The sequence below is a fragment of the Scyliorhinus canicula genome, chromosome 16 (genome assembly GCF_902713615.1).
Source record: "Scyliorhinus canicula chromosome 16, sScyCan1.1, whole genome shotgun sequence".
Taxonomy (NCBI): domain Eukaryota; kingdom Metazoa; phylum Chordata; class Chondrichthyes; order Carcharhiniformes; family Scyliorhinidae; genus Scyliorhinus; species Scyliorhinus canicula.
Window position 1 is genome coordinate 47,021,203 of NC_052161.1, and position 21,082 is coordinate 47,042,284.

At 47.2% G+C, this 21,082-nt stretch overlaps 1 protein-coding gene across 17 annotated transcripts in view; it reads left to right on the plus strand.

The window, feature by feature from the left end:
* The window catches only part of jakmip3 (Janus kinase and microtubule interacting protein 3), a 416,080-nt gene that overhangs the window by 312,368 nt on the left and 82,630 nt on the right, over nt 1-21,082 (plus strand). For 13 of the 17 annotated variants that reach the window (XM_038773519.1, XM_038773515.1, XM_038773516.1 and 10 more), the window contains 3 exons: nt 10,771-10,836; nt 11,297-11,341; nt 17,682-19,268. In XM_038773519.1, coding sequence (XP_038629447.1) covers nt 10,771-10,836; nt 11,297-11,341; nt 17,682-18,023 — 453 coding nt within the window. In that variant the 3' untranslated portion in view covers nt 18,024-19,268. Of the gene's footprint in view, nt 1-10,770; nt 10,837-11,265; nt 11,342-17,681; nt 19,269-21,082 lie in introns of those variants that run through there. The other 4 variants (XM_038773530.1, XM_038773532.1, XM_038773531.1 and 1 more) reach the window with 1 other exon arrangement.

Genomic DNA, 21,082 nt, shown 5'->3' on the forward strand with positions numbered 1-21,082 from the left:
TTCGAGGTTTTGGGAAGGTTTGGGTTTGTGCTGAGATTTGTGGCATGGGTGCGGTTGCTGTATGTGGCACCAAGAGCGAGGGTGAGGATGACTGATGCGAGCTCACGAAGCTTTGACTTACACAGAGGTACGCGGCATGGGTGCCCGCTGTCGCCTCTGCTATTTGCGCTGGCCGTAGAACCATTGGAGATGGCTCTCAGGGGGTCGGCAGAGTGGCAGGGGATAATGAGGGGACAGAGGGAGCATCGGGTGTCACTCTATGCCGTTGACCTCTTGCTGTATGTTTCAGATCCGTTGGAGAGTATGGGAAGAATTATGGGCCTATTGAGGAGGTTTGGAGGGTTCTCGGGATACAAGTTGAATGTAGGGAATTGCGAAGTATTCCCGGTGAATCAGCTGGCACAGCGGGCTAATTTAGGGGGATGCCATTTACGGTAGCAAGGGATAGGTTTAGGTACTTGGGGGATTCAGGTAGCGAGGGAATGGACAGGGCTCCATAAGTGGAACTTAACGAAGCTGGTGGAGGAGGCCAGGGAGGATCTTAAGAGGTGGGATACACTGCACTTAACGTTGGCGGGGAGGGTCCAAGTGGTGAAAATGAATATTCTGCCGAGGTTCTTGTTTATCTTTCAGGCTCTCCCGATCTTTTTTCGGAAAGTGGACACAATCATCTCTGACTTTGTATGGGCGGGGAAGGTGCTGAGGGTGGGGAGGATCCTGCTACAGAGGCAGAGGCAGCAGGGGGGGGGGGGGGGGGTTGGCGATGCCAAACTTGCTTCATTATTATTGGGCGGCGAATGTGGACAAGATGCGGCAGTGGTGGGAAGGAGAAGGGGTAGAGTGGGTTAGGATGGGGGAGGAATCTCGTAACAGGTCCAGTTTGAGGGCTATGGTGACGGCAGCATTGCCAATGGCTCAGAGTAGGTATTCAGGGAGCCCAGTGGTGCAGTCCACGGAGAAGATATGGAATCAGCTGAGGAGGCATTTTTAGGGTGGAAGGGATGTCGGTGCTAACGCCGCTGTGTGAGAATCATGGGTTTGGACCGGGGGAATGGATAGTGTATACAGGAGGTGGAGGGAAGTGGGGCTGGTCAAAGTGAGGGATTTGTATTTGGAGGAAGGGTTCGCCAGTCTGGAGGAGCTAAGGGAGAGGGTAGAGCTGCCAAGGGGTAGTGAGTTCAGGTATCTACAGGTTAGGGACTTTGCACGAAAGTTCTGGAAGGAGTTCCCTAGATTGCCGGGATACACCCTGCTGGAGTGACTGCTGCTTCCGGATGTGGAAGGGGAGGGAAGAATTGGGGATATATACAAGTGGCTGTGGGAGCAGGGAGGCGAGCGGGTGGTGAAGATCAAGGAGAAATGGGAAGTGGAGTTGGGAATAGAGATCAATTAGGGAGTATGGAGTGAGGCACTGCGAAGGGTAAACGGGACCTCCTCTTGTGGAAGGATGTTCATGACTTTGGATATCTGCTTGTCACTATACTTTTGTGGTTCTAAGACCATGCTTATGACCAGAAGTCAGATTCCTCCTGGTCTGAGGAGTGTTGTGCCTAACATTCGCAGCCAAATACCTCTTAACCATGGTTTCCTATCTCAGTAGACTTTAAAACTGACCTCCGTGTTTTGAAGTTGATGAGGTGGCATTTATTGAGATGTACATATAAAAAAAAAAGAGAATCTAGGATCCTTGCCCAATAAGTATGGTTGGGTCTCTTCTTGGCATGATACCTATCTCATGGATTGTTTTGGAATCCTCCACCCATTTGGTGTCTAAGCTTTGCATAGCTTTCTGAAGTGTCCCAGGAAGTTGTAGTTGAAACACTGCACTGGGATTGCTGGGCATTGCTTTCTCTTAATAATAATAATCGCTTATTGTCACAAGTAGGCTTCAATGAAGTTACTGTGAAAAGCCCCTAGTCACCACATTCCAGCGCCTGTTCAGGGAGGCCGGTCCGGGAATTGAACCTGTGCTGCTGGCATTGTTCTGCATTACAAGCCAGCTGTTTAGTCCCCTGTTCTAAACCTAGTGAGGTTATTTGGCTCCACAGCGCTGACATGTTCGCTCAGCCTTTTATAATCTGATTGGGTATTGCCTTCCTTGGCCTGGAGTCTCTCTGCCCTTTCTTTGCTTTACTACCTGCATAGTTGGGTTTGCTGTGTACCGTGGCTTGCCGATGCAACATAAAATGGATCAGTGCTGTTGGTGGATTAGACTGCCTGGCTACCTGGATGGACTTTTCTGGAATCAGATCTTCCTTTGCCTATAGTCTGTCTGGAAGGGCATCGTCAGCCAGCCTGGCTACAAACCTACGCTTACGTGTTCTGAGTTAAGGTCATCATAATCACAGTCTTCCGTCAATTTGTATAATTAAAAACGCCATGGGAAGTAGGGACGAGGGGCCCATGGCAAGGAGACACGTCATGCCGACGGGGGGGTGGGGAGGGGCGAGGCAAAGCCAGCCCCCTCCCCCCTGGCAGGAACACCCAGAACGGAAAACAACCCAATGCCCTAGGGCCCGCTCCAGGTGGGAGGCCAGGCCCCGGCACGAGGGAACGGGAGTACTGGAGAGGGGAGAGGGGAAGCGGGACAGCAACCTCCGAGAGGGGAGCCACCGTGCTAGCAGGAAAGCTAGCGAAGGGGGCGCGCAACAGAGCAGGGCCGCAGCGCACCCCCAACAGGGGGGAAGGCGCCAGGCAGGGGAGGGGGGGGATCACCCATCAAAGGTGGGAGAGCAAATGGGGACAGGAATGGGGGAGAGAGGGGCAATGGAGGGGTACACAGGGGTATCCCGAAAGGGATAGAGCGGGGGGGGGGGGGCACCCGGGGGGCGAGAGACCAGGGAGGGGAAACGCAGGGACGAAGGGACAAAAGAGGCCAGTAAGGGAATAGGGCCACAAAGTGCCACAGACAAGGGCTCGAAACAGGGAACTGCTGCAAGCACCCACCCAGTACGGTCTGTGGGTGAAGGGGCCCCCCGGAGTGCAGGGGACTACCCGCGTGGCGGACACAAAGTGGACGGCCATGGCGGGTGTCCCCGGGACAAGGGGGAACCCCGGAGCGCAGGGACCCGACCGCATGGGGAGAGCAGTGATAGTGGACATCCTGGACGGCCCCCTAACATAGGGAAACCCCAGAGGGCAGGGGCGCGTCCACCGGACAAATATGGTTAACCCCACAGGAGCAAGGGGGCAGAAGCCCCCCACCAGAATAGTCACCTGGAACGTAAGGGGACTTAACGGCCCAGTGAAGAGATCTAGAGTCCTCACCCACCTTAGAAACATGAGGGCCGACATAGTCTTCCTCCAAGAGACGCACTTGAGGGAGCAGGACCAACTGCGGGTAAGAAAGGGCTGGGTGGGACAAACCTATCATTCCTGTTATGGGGCAAGGGCCAGGGGGGTGGCGATCCTTATTGGCAAGAGGACAATGTTTAGGGCGACAAAGACGGTTACGGACCCAGGGGGACGGTATGTCATGGTCAGCGGGGCCCTGGATGGGGCGCCGGTAGTTCTAGTTAACGTGTACGCGCCCAACTGGGACGACACGAGCTTCATCCAAAAGACCATGGCAGAAATCCCGGACATAGCGACGCACCGACTAATCATGGGGGGGACTTCAACTGTGTACAGGACCCAACGACGGACAGATCAAACCCCAGAACGGGGAAAACCTCAAACATGGCAAGGGAACTCAGCCACTATATGGAGCAGATGGGAGCAGTAGACCCCTGGAGATTCGCCCACCCGGGGGAGAAAGAATTCTCTTTCTTCTCCCCAGTACACAACGTGTACACCAGAATTGACTTCTTTGTGGTGGGGAAAACGGTGCTTCCAGAGATAGACAAGGTGGAATACTCCGCAATTGTGATATCAGACCACGCTCCACACTACATGGATGTGCGGCTAGAGACGGGAAGGGCCCAGCGCCCCAAATGGAGGTTGGACGGTGCCTTACTAGCTGACAAGGCCTTCAGCGAAAGGATAGCGCAGGCCATAGCGGAGTACACTGAGATCAACCAAAACGGGGAGGTCTCACCCTCCACGTTCTGGGAAGCGCTTAAGGCCGTACTAAGAGGGGAAATCATAGCCTACAAAGCGCAAAGAGATAGGGAGGAAAGGGTGGCTAGGCAGAAGCTGGTCGACTCCATACTGGAGGTAGACCATAAATACTCCGAGGCCCCGACTGTAGAACTCCTGGCGGAGAGAAAAGAATTACAAAGGAACTTTGACCTGCTCTCCACCAGGAAAGCAGTACACCAACTCCGCCAGGCACGCGGGGCCCCATACGAACACGGAGACAAAGCCAGCCGCCTGTTGGCCCACCAGCTGAGAAAGCAGGCAGCCAGCAGAGAAATTGCGCAAATCAGAGATACCAGAGGCACGTTGGAAACAGAACCAGAGAAGATTAACAAAACCTTCAAGGCCTTCTACCAAGAGCTGTACACCTCAGAGCCCCCAACGGGGAAAGCTGGGATGAACCGGTTTCTTGACGGACTGAACATACCAGTTGTGGGAGAGGGCAGAAAACGGGATCTGGAAGCACCACTAGCACTGGGAGAGATCATGGAGAGCATTAGCTCCATGCAGGCGGGGAAGGCGCCGGGACCGGACGGATTCCCGGCGGACTTCTACAAAAAATTTGCGACAGCGCTGGCCCCGCACATGCGGGAGATGTTCACAGACTCGCTAGCTAGGGGCACGTTGCCACCCACGTTAGCACAGGCCTCAATCTCGCTGATACCTAAGAAAGACAAAGACCCAACGGAATGTGGGTCATACAGACCCATATCTCTGCTGAATGCAGACGCCAAAATACTGGCCAAAATCCTAGCCAAAAGGCTAGAAGACTGTGTACCTGAGGTGGTCACAGAGGACCAGACGGGCTTTGTCAAAGGTAGACAGCTGACCGCGAACATCAGGCGCCTGCTGAACGTGATAATGACCCCCTCCGGGGAGAGAACACAAGAGGTGATCGTCTCCCTGGACGCAGAAAAGGCCTTCGACAGAGTCGAATGGATATACCTCATAGAGGTACTGGAGCGGTTCGGGCTTGGAACAGGGTTCACCGCTTGGGTAAAGCTCCTGTACAACGCTCCCATGGCGAGTGTACAGACCAACAATACCAACTCCCAATACTTCCAGCTGCACAGGGGCACCAGACAAGGATGCCCACTGTCCCCGCTGCTGTTCGCACTAGCAATCGAACCGCTAGCAATCGCGCTCAGGGCAGCAAAAAATTGGAGGGGGATCCGAAGGGGAGGTAGAGAGCACAGAGTCTCACTCTATGCGGATGATCTGCTCCTCTATATCTCGGACCCACAAAGCAGCATGGACGGAATCATCGCGCTCCTGAAAGAGTTTGGAGCCTTCTCGGGCTACAAACTCAACATGAGCAAAAGTGTGATCTTCCCATTACACCCGCAAGGGGGGGGGGGGCAGCACTAAAGGGGCTGCCGTTCAAACAAGCCCGACAGAAATTCCGCTACCTGGGGATCCAAATAGCCCATGACTGGAAAGGGATCCACAAATGGAACCTCACCAGCCTGACGGAGGAAGTTAAAAAGGACCTGCAAAGATGGAACACACTCCCGCTCTCCCTCGCGGGGAGAGTTCAGACGATCAAAATGAACGTACTGCCCAGGTTCCTCTTCCTGTTTAGATCCATTCCGATCTACATCCCCAAGGCCTTTTCAAAGCGCTGGACAAACTCATCATGGCGTTCGTATGGGGGGGTAAAAATGCTAGGATCCCAAAGAAGGTCTTACAAAAAACAAAACCAGGGGAGGGTTAGCCCTCCCGAATCTACAATTCTACCACTGGGCAGCAACAGCCGAGCGAGTAAGGGGATGGATCCAGGAGCCAGAAGCTGAGTGGGTGCGTGCGGAGGAGGCCTCCTGCATGGGAACCTCCCTCCGGGCCCTCGCCACGGCAGCACTCCCATCCCCACCCAAAAAACACTCCAGCAGCCCAGTGGTGACAGCCACCCTCCAATCCTGGAACCAACTGCGGCAGCAACTTGGCCTGACCAAAATGTCGAACAGGGCTCCCATCTGCAACAACCATAGGTTCAAACCAGCACTGACCGACGCCACCTTCAAAAGGTGGAGGCAGGACGGGGGGACACTGACAGTCAGGGACCTATACACGGACGACAGGATCGCAACACTGGACGAACTGACAGAGAAATTTCAGCTAGCTGGGGGGAACGAGCTACGGTACCTGCAGCTCAAAAACTTCCTACGAAAGGAGACAAGGACGTACCCACAACCGCCACGACAGACACTACTGGAAGACCTACTGGACGCAAGTATCCTAGAGAAAGGGAACTGTAGTGACATGTATGACCGACTGGTAGATAGGGACGACACCGTACTGGACGCAACAAGGAGGAAATGGGAGGACGACCTGGGGATGGAGATCGGGTGGGGACTCTGGAGCGAAGCACTGCATAGGGTCAACTCCACCTCCACGTGCGCAAGGCTCAGCCTGACGCAACTAAAAGTGGTACATAGAGCCCACTTAACAAGAACCCGTATGAGTAGGTTCTTCCCGGAGGTGGAAGACAGATGTGAACGGTGCCAAAGAGGCCCGGCCAACCACGCCCACATGTTCTGGTCCTGCCCCAGACTCGTGGAGTACTGGACAGCCTTCTTCGAGGTAATGTCCAAAGTGGTGGGAGTGAGGGTGGAGCCATGCCCGATAGTGGCGGTCTTCGGGGTTTCAGAACAGCCAGATCTATTCCTGGGGAGGAGGGCGGATGCCCTTGCCTTTGCCTCCCTGATCGCCCGCCGTAGAATCCTGTTTGGCTGGCGGTCAGCAGCACCGCCCAGAGCTGCGGACTGGCTGTCCGACCTCTCGGAATCTCTCCAAATGGAGAAAATCAAATTTGCCATCCGAGGGTCGGACGACGGCTTCCACAGAACGTGGGAGCCATTCATGCAACTGTTCCGGGACCTATTTGTGGCCAATGTACAAGAGGAAGAATAGTCGGGGGAAGGTAGCGGGAGGGGGGGGGGGGGCTACAGGTTCGTTACGGGGGTTCGATGGCTAGCTAAGGCCCAAAACCAAGCTAAATAAACATGTTGAGGGGGGGGGGGGGGGGGCGCAGTTACTACTACGAAGATGCTTACCTGTAAATATGTATGTTAATTTTTGCGTGTTTGTTTTTGTTTGTTTTTTTTTTTTGTTTGTTTCCCTCTCCTAACAATTTGTAATTTGTTCAATATAAAATACGAAAACTGAATAAAAACATTTATTAAAAAAAAAAAAAATTTGTATAATTAGTTTATAAAAGAGTCAACCATTTCTCTAAACTGTTGGACACATTTAATAATAATAATCTTTATTAGTGCCACAAGCAGGCTTACATTAACACTGCAATGAAGTTACTGTGAAAATCCCCTAGTCGCTACACTACGCTGCCTGTTCAGGTACACTGAGGTATAATTCAGAATGTCCAATTCACCTAACAGCACGTCTTCCGGGACTTGTGGGAGGAAACCGGAGCCCCCGGAAGAAAGCCACACAGACACCGGGAGAATGTGCAGACTCCGCACAGACAGTGATCCAAGCTGGAAATCGAACCCGGCCCCTGGAGCTATGAAGCAACAGTGCTAACCATGTGCTTGTTGAATTTCACTCTCTCTAAACTTTGGTGCTTTTTAAAAAAGATATGTATCAAATGATTTTAGAACTTCTTAAATTTACATGAGGATTTCTTTATTCTTTGCCTTGTAATAATGTCATTGGATATCGGACTGACTGAAGAAAGTGGCGCCTTCACTTGTTCAGCGTTTGTCTTTTTATCTAATCCTGAAGCTAACGTGTATCTTTAGAATCTTTTCTGCCAAAGTCTCCAATTTTGGGTTTGGTCCAGCCTTTTGATCAGTTCAATTGGATTTGTTCTCCAAAGTTGCCTTAAAGTTCAGGTGAGTACAGCATTAAATGCTGTGCAGATTTTGAAGATTGCACCACAGTGACTATTTTTCAAAGAACCTTCCCGTGCTCGTCGCGTATTGGTGGGCACCCATGGCAATGGCGTTATCAACTATTCTGGGCCTTCCTTGTGATGTCAAAGGATTTTCAATCATCTTTCAATCGATTCCGAGTTTGGGTTGAAGTTTTCAACTTTCTGCAGCTATATTTTTTAAAAAGAGCCTAGCCTTATGGTGTGGTGCTGATTCCGAACTCAGCCTGCCATGGTGCTTTCAGAAATGGGCTGCTCTGAATTTTTTTTTTATCGCAATGAAGCTTTTGAAGCTATGCCTGGCTTGGAACTGAATTTTTTGCTCACCTCTGCGAGGTCCTTTGACTCTGCACTCTATGGGTATTCTCAATGGACCTTCACACGATCTTGCAAAGTCCTCAGCTGCACAGTTGAGTTTTTTCTTCTGCCTTCCTGTTTCCAATTCTGCAATTGAGCATCTTTCAACTGATTTCCCTTATATCTTCAATTCAGGTGCTTTCAGTCAGGTCAAAATGTGCCCCTTTCAATTTTCCAGCTTTTGAATTTCTACTCCAGATTCCCTGAGGTTCTGGGTTTTTCTATTAGCTGCCACCATGTTATACACTGTATGTTCAGCAGGTCTCACAAAGAGATTCTGAGTGGTGTATGGTTGAACATTAAGTGTTTATTGGTAACACACAACTATGTGCATATATACAGGGCATAGCCCAAGCTATGAGCTAACTCCATGCTTGATTCTACACTGGTCTCTGTCCAGTCCACAACTGACATTTGTCTCAGGTCATACATCTCTGTACATCACACGATGGACAATACTGTTCCCAGTGCCTCATTAACCCTTGTCATGCCAGATACCCTAATACTTCAGGGTTAAAGAGGATATGACTGTGGATGGGCTGCCTCCAATAGGCAAAGGGGACACCAAAAGAAGCTCTCCTTCCTTAGCCAATACCAGCCACACAATAAGAAACTGCCAGGCTACCAAATTGGCATGGGCATCCCCCTAACGCAGGTAAAATGGCAGTGGAGGCGGAATGAGGTATTTATGCGGCTACTAATTGTTTTTCCGTCTTTCATGGGATGTGAGTGTAATATCTCATTAAATAATTCATTTCCCTTGAACTGGGTGGCCTGCTAGGACATTATGGCGAGCAGTTGGAGTCAAACACATTGCTGTGGATCTGGAGTTATGTGTAGGCCAGAGCAGGCAAGAATGGCAGATTTCCTACGCTAAAGGATGTTAGTGAACTCGATGGGTTTTACAACAACTAATGATAGCTTCACGTCACCATTTCTGAGACTAGCTATCAATTCCAGATTTTATCGACCTGAATTCAGATTACACCAGCTGCCGTGGTGGGATTTGATCTCATATCCCCAGAGCATTCACCTCAGCTTCTGAATTACTAGTTCAATGACATTTCCAGCATACCACTTTATTCCCGCAATTGCCACTTAATTGGCCACTTAAGGGCCTCAATATGCCCAAGAGCGCAGGCTGCCTGAAGGCTGCCCTGCCCACCATAAAATGGGAGATCAGTTGGGGATGAAGGCAAAGGCAGAGAGAAGGCCACATGATGCATCTTAAAAGGTCTCCTCCCATCCCCCACCTTTCAAACATGCCTGCAGGTAATTATAACATCCAGCCTAATTCTTTTTCCACTTTTGAAATATATGTTGGTTTTTCTTTTAAATTCTATGGAGTAGTGCAATTTGAATGTGCCCTCAATGCTTGCCAACTAACGTATACTGTGGTGCTTCAAAGTAAGCCAGCCTGGTCTCAGTTCCAGCAATACCCTGTAGATTTATCAAATTTGCATTGTAATTAATTAAATCATTTTATCAATCATTGTAGCCTATGGTATCAAAGTAAAGGAGGCAAGTCTGTAATTTAGTAGGTTTTAACCCGAATTACTAGCGGCCCTTATTTGCTTACCAAAACTGGTAAGAAACAAAGGTGATTGTTGAGTGAGGTTTATATTATGAATCCTATATATTAATAAAATGTGTAAAAAGACTAATTGCATTGCACCTCAAGTGTGTTTGGTTGCTATGAAAACTGGATTTGCCACAGCTGTCGTATTCTGCTGAAATCCCTTGTTTGTAGCCATAGAGCTTTACATTGGAGCAGCTCACTATCCTTCAAATACCTTTCTTTAATTTCATGACAGGTTTGAATGTATTCATGTCAATAACAAATAAGAATGCTACACCAATCATGGATAACGGATAGCAACAGTCGCATGGGTTCATTGGGTTAGAAATAAATTTCACTGCCATTTTAGCCTTGATCTGCATTAGAATCAGGTTTTTAGAAAACTTAAGAAACCTATTAATATAATCATTTATTGAAACGCATTACAGAATGAGGGCAGAGTGGCTAATGAGACAGCAACTCAGCACTGGAAGGATGTGCTTTCCGATGTGAAACATCACTGAAGGCTAGAAATTACTCGAGGGAAAATGAACACATATTTGGATAACATTTCCACATTCTTTATTTTAACACCAGTTTTAACCTTGAATATTTTTAATGGATTAGCTAATAGACAAACGAATGTCATATGATCATATTCACCTATGAATATGGCAACAGCAAATCCTAACGGTGTCAATTTTCTATTTTTGCTGATGTCTTTTGCATTAGGATTAACTCTGTTCACTGATCCACACAAAGATACCAACTCGACAAACAAAACTACATCAATTACTCGTTTTACTTTTTTTTTTACCTACTTAGCTCCTAAAATTGCATATTAAATCGTAGTTGTGCAGTATATTAAGTGAATCATTCCATCTTACAGAGAATCAAAGAACTAGAAGAAAGGATTGAGGCACAGAAAAGACTGATAAAAGAGCTGGAAGAAAAGGTAAAACCAAATTATTCAAAAGGTGGATAATGTATTTAACTTTTTATTGAATTGGATAGAATATCTGCCGGAAAACGGTATATACAAGGAAATATATTTTAGTGATTCCAGATTTAGAGTAGGAAGTATTAATTCATATTTAATGATTTATTTTACAATAATTTTCTATTTAATGTCGCCTTGCCAGTTGAAATCCTTTCAGTGTTTCTTTGCCAATGACTAGTATAAAAAGTCTATGATGTGCTTTTCAGAAAATATTACAGAAATTTAAAATCAAGCCATAGTGGTGAATTTTTAAATGTTTTTTCTTCTATGCTTGAAATAGAAGGTGGCTTTTGTTTCAATTATTTTACTTCTATCACATTTCACACCGCTTAAATTCTTGTTTTCTGTCTGTTCTTCCCTATTTCCTTTCCTGTTCATTTTCAGTTTTTGTTTTTGTTTTTATTTTTTTCTTTAGCTTTCATTCTTTGGTCGTAGTTCTTCCAGGCAGCCGGCGAGGAAGGTAAGGTGTCCACTTTTGTAGAATATGTTTGATAAAGTGGAAAGCATAAAAAATTCAATTCAAGTGTACATGATCTGCTGCTTTGCTTCTAAAATGGTTTTGAGTCGAGGTCAATTTTGCTGTTACGTGTCTAGAGGCTGTCATTTTGGATTGAAATAGGTTTATCAATTCAGCAGTACTTTCTTTCCAGAAGATAATCTGGCATGAAGACTCCCTTTGATTTTAATGGCCCGTAACTTCCTCAGAGCGGAAATCTCCGGCGGATTGCCTCTTTTGATGGACTTACTCAGGCCAGGATTCCAAAGCCCCTGTCACGCCAGGTTGGGTGAGACAGGAGCAGTGAAGCGAGCCCCCGGCCACATCGTGTAGAGTAACTGGGGTGCAAAGAGGTAAGAAACGCCCCATTTTCACAGCACTAACCACAGTAAAGGAGGTGTTTAAAGGGGCATTTAGAAGGTAAGCGGTTCAGACAACGGGGGTTGGGGGATGGTCAGATCGGGAGGGGGCTATTGGATCTTACCGGGGGTGGAGTGGTGGAATGGGCACAGGATAAGGGTGGGTGGGGTTCAGTCCAGGAAGGTGGGGGTTGGGTTGAAAGGAGGGGGTTAGGTTGGGTCGGGAGTTGGGGTGGTGGGTCAGATCTGGAGGGTGTTGGGTGTCGAGGAAATTGGGCCTGGAGGGGGTCGGGTCATGCTGGGGGGTAAGGTCAGGGGGAGAGGCTTTTGGGGGGGTGTTCAGGCCAGTGGTTGCTGCGTCCCTTGGGGGCATGTGTGTGTGAGGGTGTCCCATGCGAGGCTGGGTCTAGCTTTGTTTAAATAGTTGCTCTGGAGTTAGAAGTGTTAGTTTTCCCCTAACTCAGAAGTCACCCCAGATTCATCCGTGGTTGGGGGCAGGGGTCGCTTTGTAGCTTGTTGGAGGGGTTCCCCCATGGCCATGGGAGAGGGGGAGGGGGGGGTGGATTTGAAGGGAGTTCAATTTTTTCCTAGACCGGGGCGCCCTTTAAAGATGGCACCCCGATCTCTGTGGAGCTGGGCTTGTTGACTCTCTCAGGCCCCAGCTCACTAGAGTGACGGTGGGAACCACAATCGCCTAATCGGTTTTAATGTTGAGCGTCAGAGGATCTGTTCAGAAAACCTGACTGTGTCTCTGGAGAGAAACACCAATGGTTTTCAGTCAGAACTTGACATTTTGGCCAGACTTTTCCAGCCATTCACACGGATGGGATTCTCTGATCCCACCAGCAGCGCATCCCCACTGTGGGTTTCAGCGTAGCGTGGGATCGCTTCAATGGAAATTCACATTGACACCAGTGGAACCAGAGAATCCCGCTGCCAGCAAACGGCATGTCACCTCCTGCCACTGAGAAACATCCGGCTGGGAGGCCGGAGAATCCTGCCCGTTTGCCATTTTGGGGGGAAATTCCACTTGAGGTAAATACTGTAAATTTTCCCCTCTGATTCCAAACTCCAGTTGACTGATATTACTCATGTTACTTCCATATTTAACCCCTGGCAAAATGCCCTAATATCCTTAGGAACACAAGTCTGTACAGATTGGAAAAGACCAGTTCTCAACCTTGGTCTGTTCCCAAAGGTCAGACTTCATGCCCCACTTTATTTCTCATACCTTCAATAGCCTGGATGGCCAAAGCTCTAGCCACCCAACCCCTTCGTGAGCACTTTTCCAATGAGCCTAACTCCCTCCCGTGTCATACAATAGCCCCTCTCAGCTTCACCCGAATGCAACGCTTTTGACTATTGGGAGTATCAGCAGACTGCATGACTTCCTCAAGGGTGAGGAGTGAGGGCTGTTGAGTGTATTCAATGGACTCATGGGGGAATGAGATACTGCCAGCAACGGGGTGACTGATGAGTGACTTCACCCATAATGCCTTGCATTGGGGGCCACATCTGTGTCAGCTCTCTGTAACGGAGACGTGAATATTAGCCCTGGAGTTCAATATTTGGGGGCTAGGCTTTCAAAGGGTTAACAGCTGGGTGATCATCAGTGGCACACTCATGCATTGCAATGCTGGCCAAAATGGCGCAACTGACTCATCAAGGAAGGGTCAGGGACCTGATTAGGCAACTGGCTTGCCTTTTGGCAGGTGAGGCACACCTGATGCCATTTGCAGTGAACTTCATCCTCAATCCACAACTCTCATGTGCTGCAGATTAAACAAGCCTTCCAACTTGAACAGTCAACCACCCATACACTATTCCCTGAGCCTGGCCACCATAACTAGTGGCCTTGAACCTCCAGATATTCCATGCCCTCTGGCTTCATTGTGCAGCCTGACTCGGGGTTCATTCTGACTGCACTCAACGTCCCCCCTGTGTGAGGGTCTTCGGCCCCATGAAGCTGGAAACCACATCTGGTCAAAGGCCCCATGCAACCTGACATCTCACGGAACCCCACTCCGAGATCTCACAGTTATCCCCTGTGCTGATCCTGTGGATTCAGCTGTCCCACTTACTTTGCAGCTGCCAGTCTAAGAAGGTAATCCCTCAGCAGTGATATTGCCACAAGCCTAGCAAAGAGGCTACAGAAAGCGATGCCTGCACACTTGCTGCTGGACCCCTTTAAACCCTGGGGCTCACAGCCATGAAGGTCCAGAGGGTTGTGGATGCTCCTTCATTGAATACATTTAGGTATAGATCGATTTCTAGTCTCTCGTGGGGTTACAGGATTATGGAGAATGGCTGGAACAATGGAGTTGAAGCTCAAGATTAGCCATGATACTGTTGAATGACAGAGCAGGCTCAGTGGGTCTTGTGGTATACTCCTCCTATTCCTTATGTCCTTATGTATGCAAGGTCACGTTAAATTAATAGCAATAATTTATCTTTATAGTTTTTGTTTACCGGGTATTTCCTTGCAAATCAGTGACCAGTAAATTTTCCAAATTACAGCCCCAACGCTTTCCTAAATCACTAATGATTAGAAAGTATAAAGTCCCAAACCATAGCTGCAGAGATCCAATCCTAATCCTAAGTGCTGAATTTTCACTCCCAGCAGAGTTGGGAAAGTTCCTGACCCCACAAACCCAACTTGGTTCCCTGGGTCTTGGGATTTTCATTCCAGGAGAACAGGTGCTAACAGGAATCCCCTACAACAGTACGGAGTCAACAACAAAGGCTGTCGGGTGATGAGGCTGGCTGATTAAAAGGACTTCATCCCAGTTACAATAAAAACAAGAAACCAAAAAACAGCCCTCTAACTCTCACTGCACATGCCTTTGTATCCGCTACACATTCCCCATGCCTCATCCATGCCAATTCATGCCTCCTACCCACTCACATACCCTCTATGTTGACCTATGCCCCTCTACCACCTCCATGGCCTTTTACAGCCCCAATGCCAACTTAGTGCAAATTCATGCCACCCGATGCCACCATCCAACACCCTTTGCTCTAACAATCTCCATGCCAACTCATCCAGTATCTACTCTGGGCAGACCTCAGGAGCCATGGTGACATTAAATAAAATAATGTTCCAAGTGTCCATTGAAGATGACACTGTTTTTAAAAAAACTCTCAATCAAAAAGAAAACAATTCAATTCATTTAAATTTGTTCAAGTACAAACCAAATATTTCCTTAAAATACTTAATCATTTGTGTTCTTAGCCCCACATCAAAAACCTTATGACTACTTGGAGCTGTCGGTGAATCTCACCTTGCAATGGTGATAATGATAGGTTGTGTAATCATTCATCAACATCACTCCTATAATGTCAACCCTCATGCTCATGTTGATAGACATGAAATTGCAAGCAGCTGCAGCAGACTTTTTTTAATTTAAAGTGCTTAGAGGTTTAAATGAATGACAGCTTGACAGTTCAACTATATCCACTTTGTACGCACATTCTCGACTACCTGTAACAATCCAAAAGTGTATCAGACCCCTCCCAAAGTTTACCTTATCCCTCCAAAGGTATACCTGTATCTTTCCAAAAGGATACCCTACCTCTCCAAATAACTCCAGTATCTTTCGATCCTTTCCTCAAATGTCTAAATCCCACGTGTCATGTTTTGTATGTGCCACATACGAACATTTGTCTGTTTGATGGCAGCTGCACTTTTTCTCCATGAACCATGCATGTGCAATCTACAACCCGCCCCAGTTCCCCTATTCTCCTGGTGAAAATGATGGATGTTGGGCACGAACCACTCCTGCGTCGGGCCGACCGGAAGTAGCGGAATTCTCCGCACATCCTAGGTGGACACCGGAGGGGTTGGAGCCACACCAACCAGCGGCAAAAGGACTGCACGAGTCCGTGCATGCACCAAAGGACCGGCATGATCCCGCGCACGCGCAGAACCACTGCCGCATTCTGGCGTATTCGGGTGTGTCTTCTCCGCGCCGGCCATGGCAGAGCCCTACAGGGGCCGGCGCGGAAGGAAGAAGTGCCCCCACAGCACAGGCCTGACCGCAGATCGTTTGGCCCCAATCGCGGGCCAGGCCACCGTGCCCCCCCCCCCCCCCCCCCCCCCGGGGTCGGATCCCCCCCCCAGGAATGCTCCAGTCAACTTACCTGCCAGGTCCCGCCGTGTGGAACCATGTCTAATCCACGCCGGCGGGACAGGCCAGAAAATGACAGCCGATCAGCCCATCGGGGCCCGTAGAATTGCCGGGAGGGCCGCTGCCAACTGCCCCCGACCGGCGTGGCGTGAACCCCGCTCCTGCACGAAAACCGGCGCCGGAGAATACAGCAGCCAGGGTCGGGGTGGCGGGGCGGGATTTGCGCCGCCCACCCCCCCCCCCCCCCCCCCCAGTGATTCTCTGACACGGCGGGGGGGGGGGGTCAGAGAATCCAGCCCCTTATAGAGTTTTTGAGAATTCCTTAGCTGAATGGCTTCACTGTTGAAGTATTTGCTCCTAAATTACATCAAAAGTGACTGCACATCAAGAGTGCCCCATTAGCTGTGCATGGCTTTGGGGGGCCTCCCGAGATCATGAAAGATACTGAATAAACTATTGGTGTTAGTTATAAATCAGATGATAATGTGACAGGCATACCCCAGTGATATTAACCACCGGTGTCCCTGTAGAACATGTTCAATGGAGCATGGCAGACTAATCTGCTTCTGGGTTGACCTGGAATCATCTTTTTACCTTTAATTTTGTACATTAAATTTTTCTTTTACAATTTTTAAAGCTAGCATATGATCCATCTTGAACCAGATTTGCTTAAATAAAGAGTTTGCCTGCGTTAGCTTCCCGTCCTGTTCCAAGATCACCACCTTTGGTGTTTCCTGAGGATTACCCTTGCCACACCTAATTCTGATTTACATGATTCCCCTCGGGGACACAATACCAAAAACACAGCATCAGCTTTCATATGTACACCATTGGCACCGCAGCTCTTTCTCGCCATCACTTAAGACTCCTTCACTCTCTTTAACGTATCATACTGTTCGCCCGTTGTGGAGTACTGAATGAGCAGAATTTGTTTCCAATTAAATATTGGATGAACTTAAATATCTGTCTTCGGTTTGCGCTGCAGACTCCATCCCCTGGCCACTGTCAGTGTCCTTCTTTCTTAAAGCTGCCTGAAGGTGAATCAATCTCTTCACACGCTCGATGTCACATTTGACCCAAAGATATGCTTCTAACCACATATCAGCGCCAATGATAATGCCGCCTCTTTTGACCTCTGTAGCATCGCCCAACACTGCCCTTGCCCCACCTCATCTGCTGCCAGAATCCTGATCCATGCCTTTGTTATCTCCAGGCCTGACCATCCCAATTCACTCCTCAGCACTATCCCACATTCTACAACAAAAATAAAACACTATGGATGCTGGAAGTCTGAAATGGAGGCAGAAAATGTTGGAAATGCTCAGCAGCCCTGGAGAGAAAAACAGAGATTGTGTCAGTGACCTTTTATAGCATTAAAAGTACAAAATACATACAAATTGTGGGTGTTCTTGGCTTCAATTCCTCTTCATTGGTGTAGTCCAGGGTTGGACACAGGCGCTTTCTAACTATGGATATTTTTATAAATAATGTAGGTATAAAGTTGGTGCAAGTAAACATATGGGTTCTTTCCACTGAGCAAATCTAAGCTTCCACCAATTTTCCCTTTATATTCTAGTAATGACTGTGGTTGGCTTACCATTCGTTGGCAGTGTTTAATTTATTTTTAAAATCTGTATACAAAACTACTTGCACTATTTTATATTTGATATGACAGTAACTACTTTTTGGTGACAAAACGTTTGCAAAGTTATTTTGCCTCAAGAAATGACAGCAAGGTAATGCCACAGTAAGGCTCCATAAAGATTTTTACAATTGTTTTTTATTCAATGTACTTGATCTTGAAGTTGTTCTTCGCAGGCCACAATGAAGGAAAGAAAACTAGATACTGTAATAAATGATCAAATTACAGTGTTGTCCCAAGAAAGACCAACACTACACCAAGACAATAAGTATTTGAAAGAACACCTCACAATTCACTTTGGGGAGAATCGAAAATTCATAAAGAATGTTCAGCGTTCAAAGCGCATCGTGCCAGAAGTAATCCAGAAGTCAAAGAAAAGCTTGGAGAACCATGTCCTTGATTTGAAAGCCAAGTTCTGTAAAAATGTAACAAAACCATTCAAAGAAATGGACAATGTAAATGGACCAAAAGTAAGCATTTGCAACGTCTGGTCAACTATGAAAAATTATCGAATTTAGAAAATTGATTTCCATCAGAGGAAAGAGACACAGGAGACTGCATAGCAAGGCTGAAAGGATAGTTTTGATATTTAGTGGATGGAAGGATGATCTTAAACTTCCCTGCTGTGCAGGAGGCTGAGAAAACTGCTTCTATATGGAAGCATGACTTCCACTCAAGATTAATTTCTACTTCATATGCTCTGCTGCATCAGGAACATGTTGCAGCTGCAGAGGTTGCCAAACCTTGGCAGAAATACTTCTGCCAAATCAGTGAAGTCAACTTATTGAACATGCAACATTCTTAAGAAAAACCATACAGATTTCACTTCAGAGACATGGATGGTGTGCACTCATGTCTAAAACAGTTGTCCTGTAAACTTTGAAAAAATAACCAGACAGGTAATTGCTATGATGTAAAATTGCTATGATGCATCTGAAGCAAGAGGTTAGGTTCCAAGATGGCACAAAAAAGCAAATATGTTAAAGCAACTTTTAAATGTTCGAGATTAATGTAAATTTGTTGATAATGTTTACAAAAATCAGCACTTAAACGTATAGCTTCAAGGGTTGGCTGGACTGGTTCCCAACAAATATTGGGGATCCAAATTCATCCTGCATTTCCAAAGAAAGGGAGCTATGTGATTCCAAGAATTCCAGGAAAAAAATATATACAGAATATAAAATATACTCAGAAAAAATTATTATATTCAGAATGTGGAGAAGATACTGCAAAACAGTTCAACTGGAAGATCATCACTTTGAAGAAAATAGTTGTGAAGCAAAATAATCAAGAAAAATGTGCAGTCATTTTCAAATAAACTGTGGAGTCAAATGATCCTGTAGATAGCGCAAGGAGGTAAATTGCAAAAGTTCATATTTTCCATGAGGCGGGAACAACACGAGAATGGAATTGGAAGATTTTTTTTTTTTAAGTTGTATTTGCCCAACTTGAAACATATTGGAATTTCTCCCTCAAGAACAATCAAAAGAACAAAAATTATGTTTAAAAGGAAAAGGCAAATATATCAGACTACTAGCAAAATATGGGCGCAGACATGGAGTTTGATGTTTAAATAGTGAACACAGGGAATAAAAGAAAACTCCTGATGAAAGATACCATCATCACAAACAGATACATCTAGCTAGCTATATGAATAAGCAGCTGAACATGAAACACATAGAAATAAGGTGAAGCAGAGTGAAAAACATCCATGGTATTCATACCTGATGCACCAGGAGAAGGTTCATTCGTAAGTGGCACAGGTAAGAAATACATTATTACTCACGTTTATTACAGGAGCTGCATTCCTTACTTTAAGAGAAATGGTGTCCTGGCTAGTTTACTCCTGAACCTGCATTTGGTCAACATTACATTGTTTCCTTCGTTGGCTGCAAAGCCATGTGGTCGCGAATGGTTTAATATAAATCCAAGGCTTTCTTTCCTTTTGTAATTGTAGTTGGTAGAATCTTTAAATGTATAATGGAAATTTGCCATTCTATCTGAGCTGCCATTCAAAATGGACTGGAAGTGGCTGAGGATATTACAGCTGCATGTTTGCAACCCTCGGTTACCTGATCCAGTTTGCCAGACAGAGTGTGATAAGTTGATAAATGAAACTGGAGTCTTTATATCGACCACTCTCACTAAGCTGCAGATGGGGTGTAGTGGATGGTACCAGCTGTCCTGTCAACCACACATCTGACCTATACATGTGACCTAAACCAGGAAATACAGGTGGGTTCAGGTCATTGCAGCGGATTTCACTACAAGTAAGATGTTTATGCTTTATGCCTCGGCACGGGAAAAAAGACAATTGGCCTTATTGTCTTTCAATGCTACACACCAGGAGATCCATAAGCCATGAATTCTACTGTCGCCTCAACCATTGCTGTTCTGTCAGTGGTCATTGGGCGGAATTTTCCTGGTCCGTCAGGGCTTGGAGACAAAAGGGCTGGGAAAATGGGGCTGGGACAATGGTGGGGGGAGAGCTGTTTTAGGCTGACTCCCCCATGCATTCCCGTCACCAAGGTGGTCTGCTGCCTGCTCCATGGAGGGAGGCAGTTGATTATTGGAGGTCGTTTAAGAGTCAGGTAACAGGGGGAAGAAGCTGTTTTTGAATCTGTTCATGCGTGTTCTCAGACTTTGTATCTCCAGAAGTTGGAAGAGTGAGTAGCTGGTTGGGAAGGGTCTATGATTATGCTGCCCGCTTTCCCAAGGCAGCGGGAGGTGTAGATAGAGTCAATGGATGGGAGGCAGGTTTGTGTGGTGGAATGGGTTACGCAGGCTTGCTGGCATTTTACCAGCTCTGACTGCTAACTGCCATGTCTGATTGTTGGCAGTTCAATGGAGGCAGTCACTGCAAAGAATGGGATGCTGAGACCAATCCAACAGAAGGGTTCCCCCCCCCATCCCTATTTACCAACTGGCCTCGATCCTGTTTCTTTGTTAACTGCTATTTAGGCCAGTGCGGGAACCCCAATGTTGAGGCACTTTTGTGTTCACCCCTCCTGGTGGGACTGCCGAGGCCCAAGCTGACCCTCTAATTGCTGCTGGCAGCACTGAAAGTTCTCCCTCCATCCTTAATTGAATACCGAGCAGAGTGATGATCAATCAGGAGATTGCATCCAGGAAGATTGCTCCATCGGTCTCCCTCCTAGCAAGTGTGGCCTTCAACTGATTCCTTAGTCAAAGAGAGATGGATAGAAAAGTTTACGGTGCTGAGATATCCCAGCTGGTAGTCTGATAAAAGAGTGATGAAACTAACACCGCAGGAAATCTTACATGTTCCAGCAAATTAATGTTTTTGTTTAACGAGTAAAACTCCACTGTATTTGTTTGTGGAATGACAATCCCTTAGACAATTTGCATAACAACCTTTCATACAGAGGACTCTTTAAAATATGTTGAATCCTCCAATGTCTTTAGATGCAGTTGTGTTTCAGTTCTGCCTCTCAGATGAAAAGTACATATACAAATTGCAAACAATGGGCTCACTAGAAAACTTCTTTGTTTCATCAGCAGCCAGGAGACCTTGACTGGTTGCTGGTACTCAACTCAGACACGGTGCTTCCAGCGT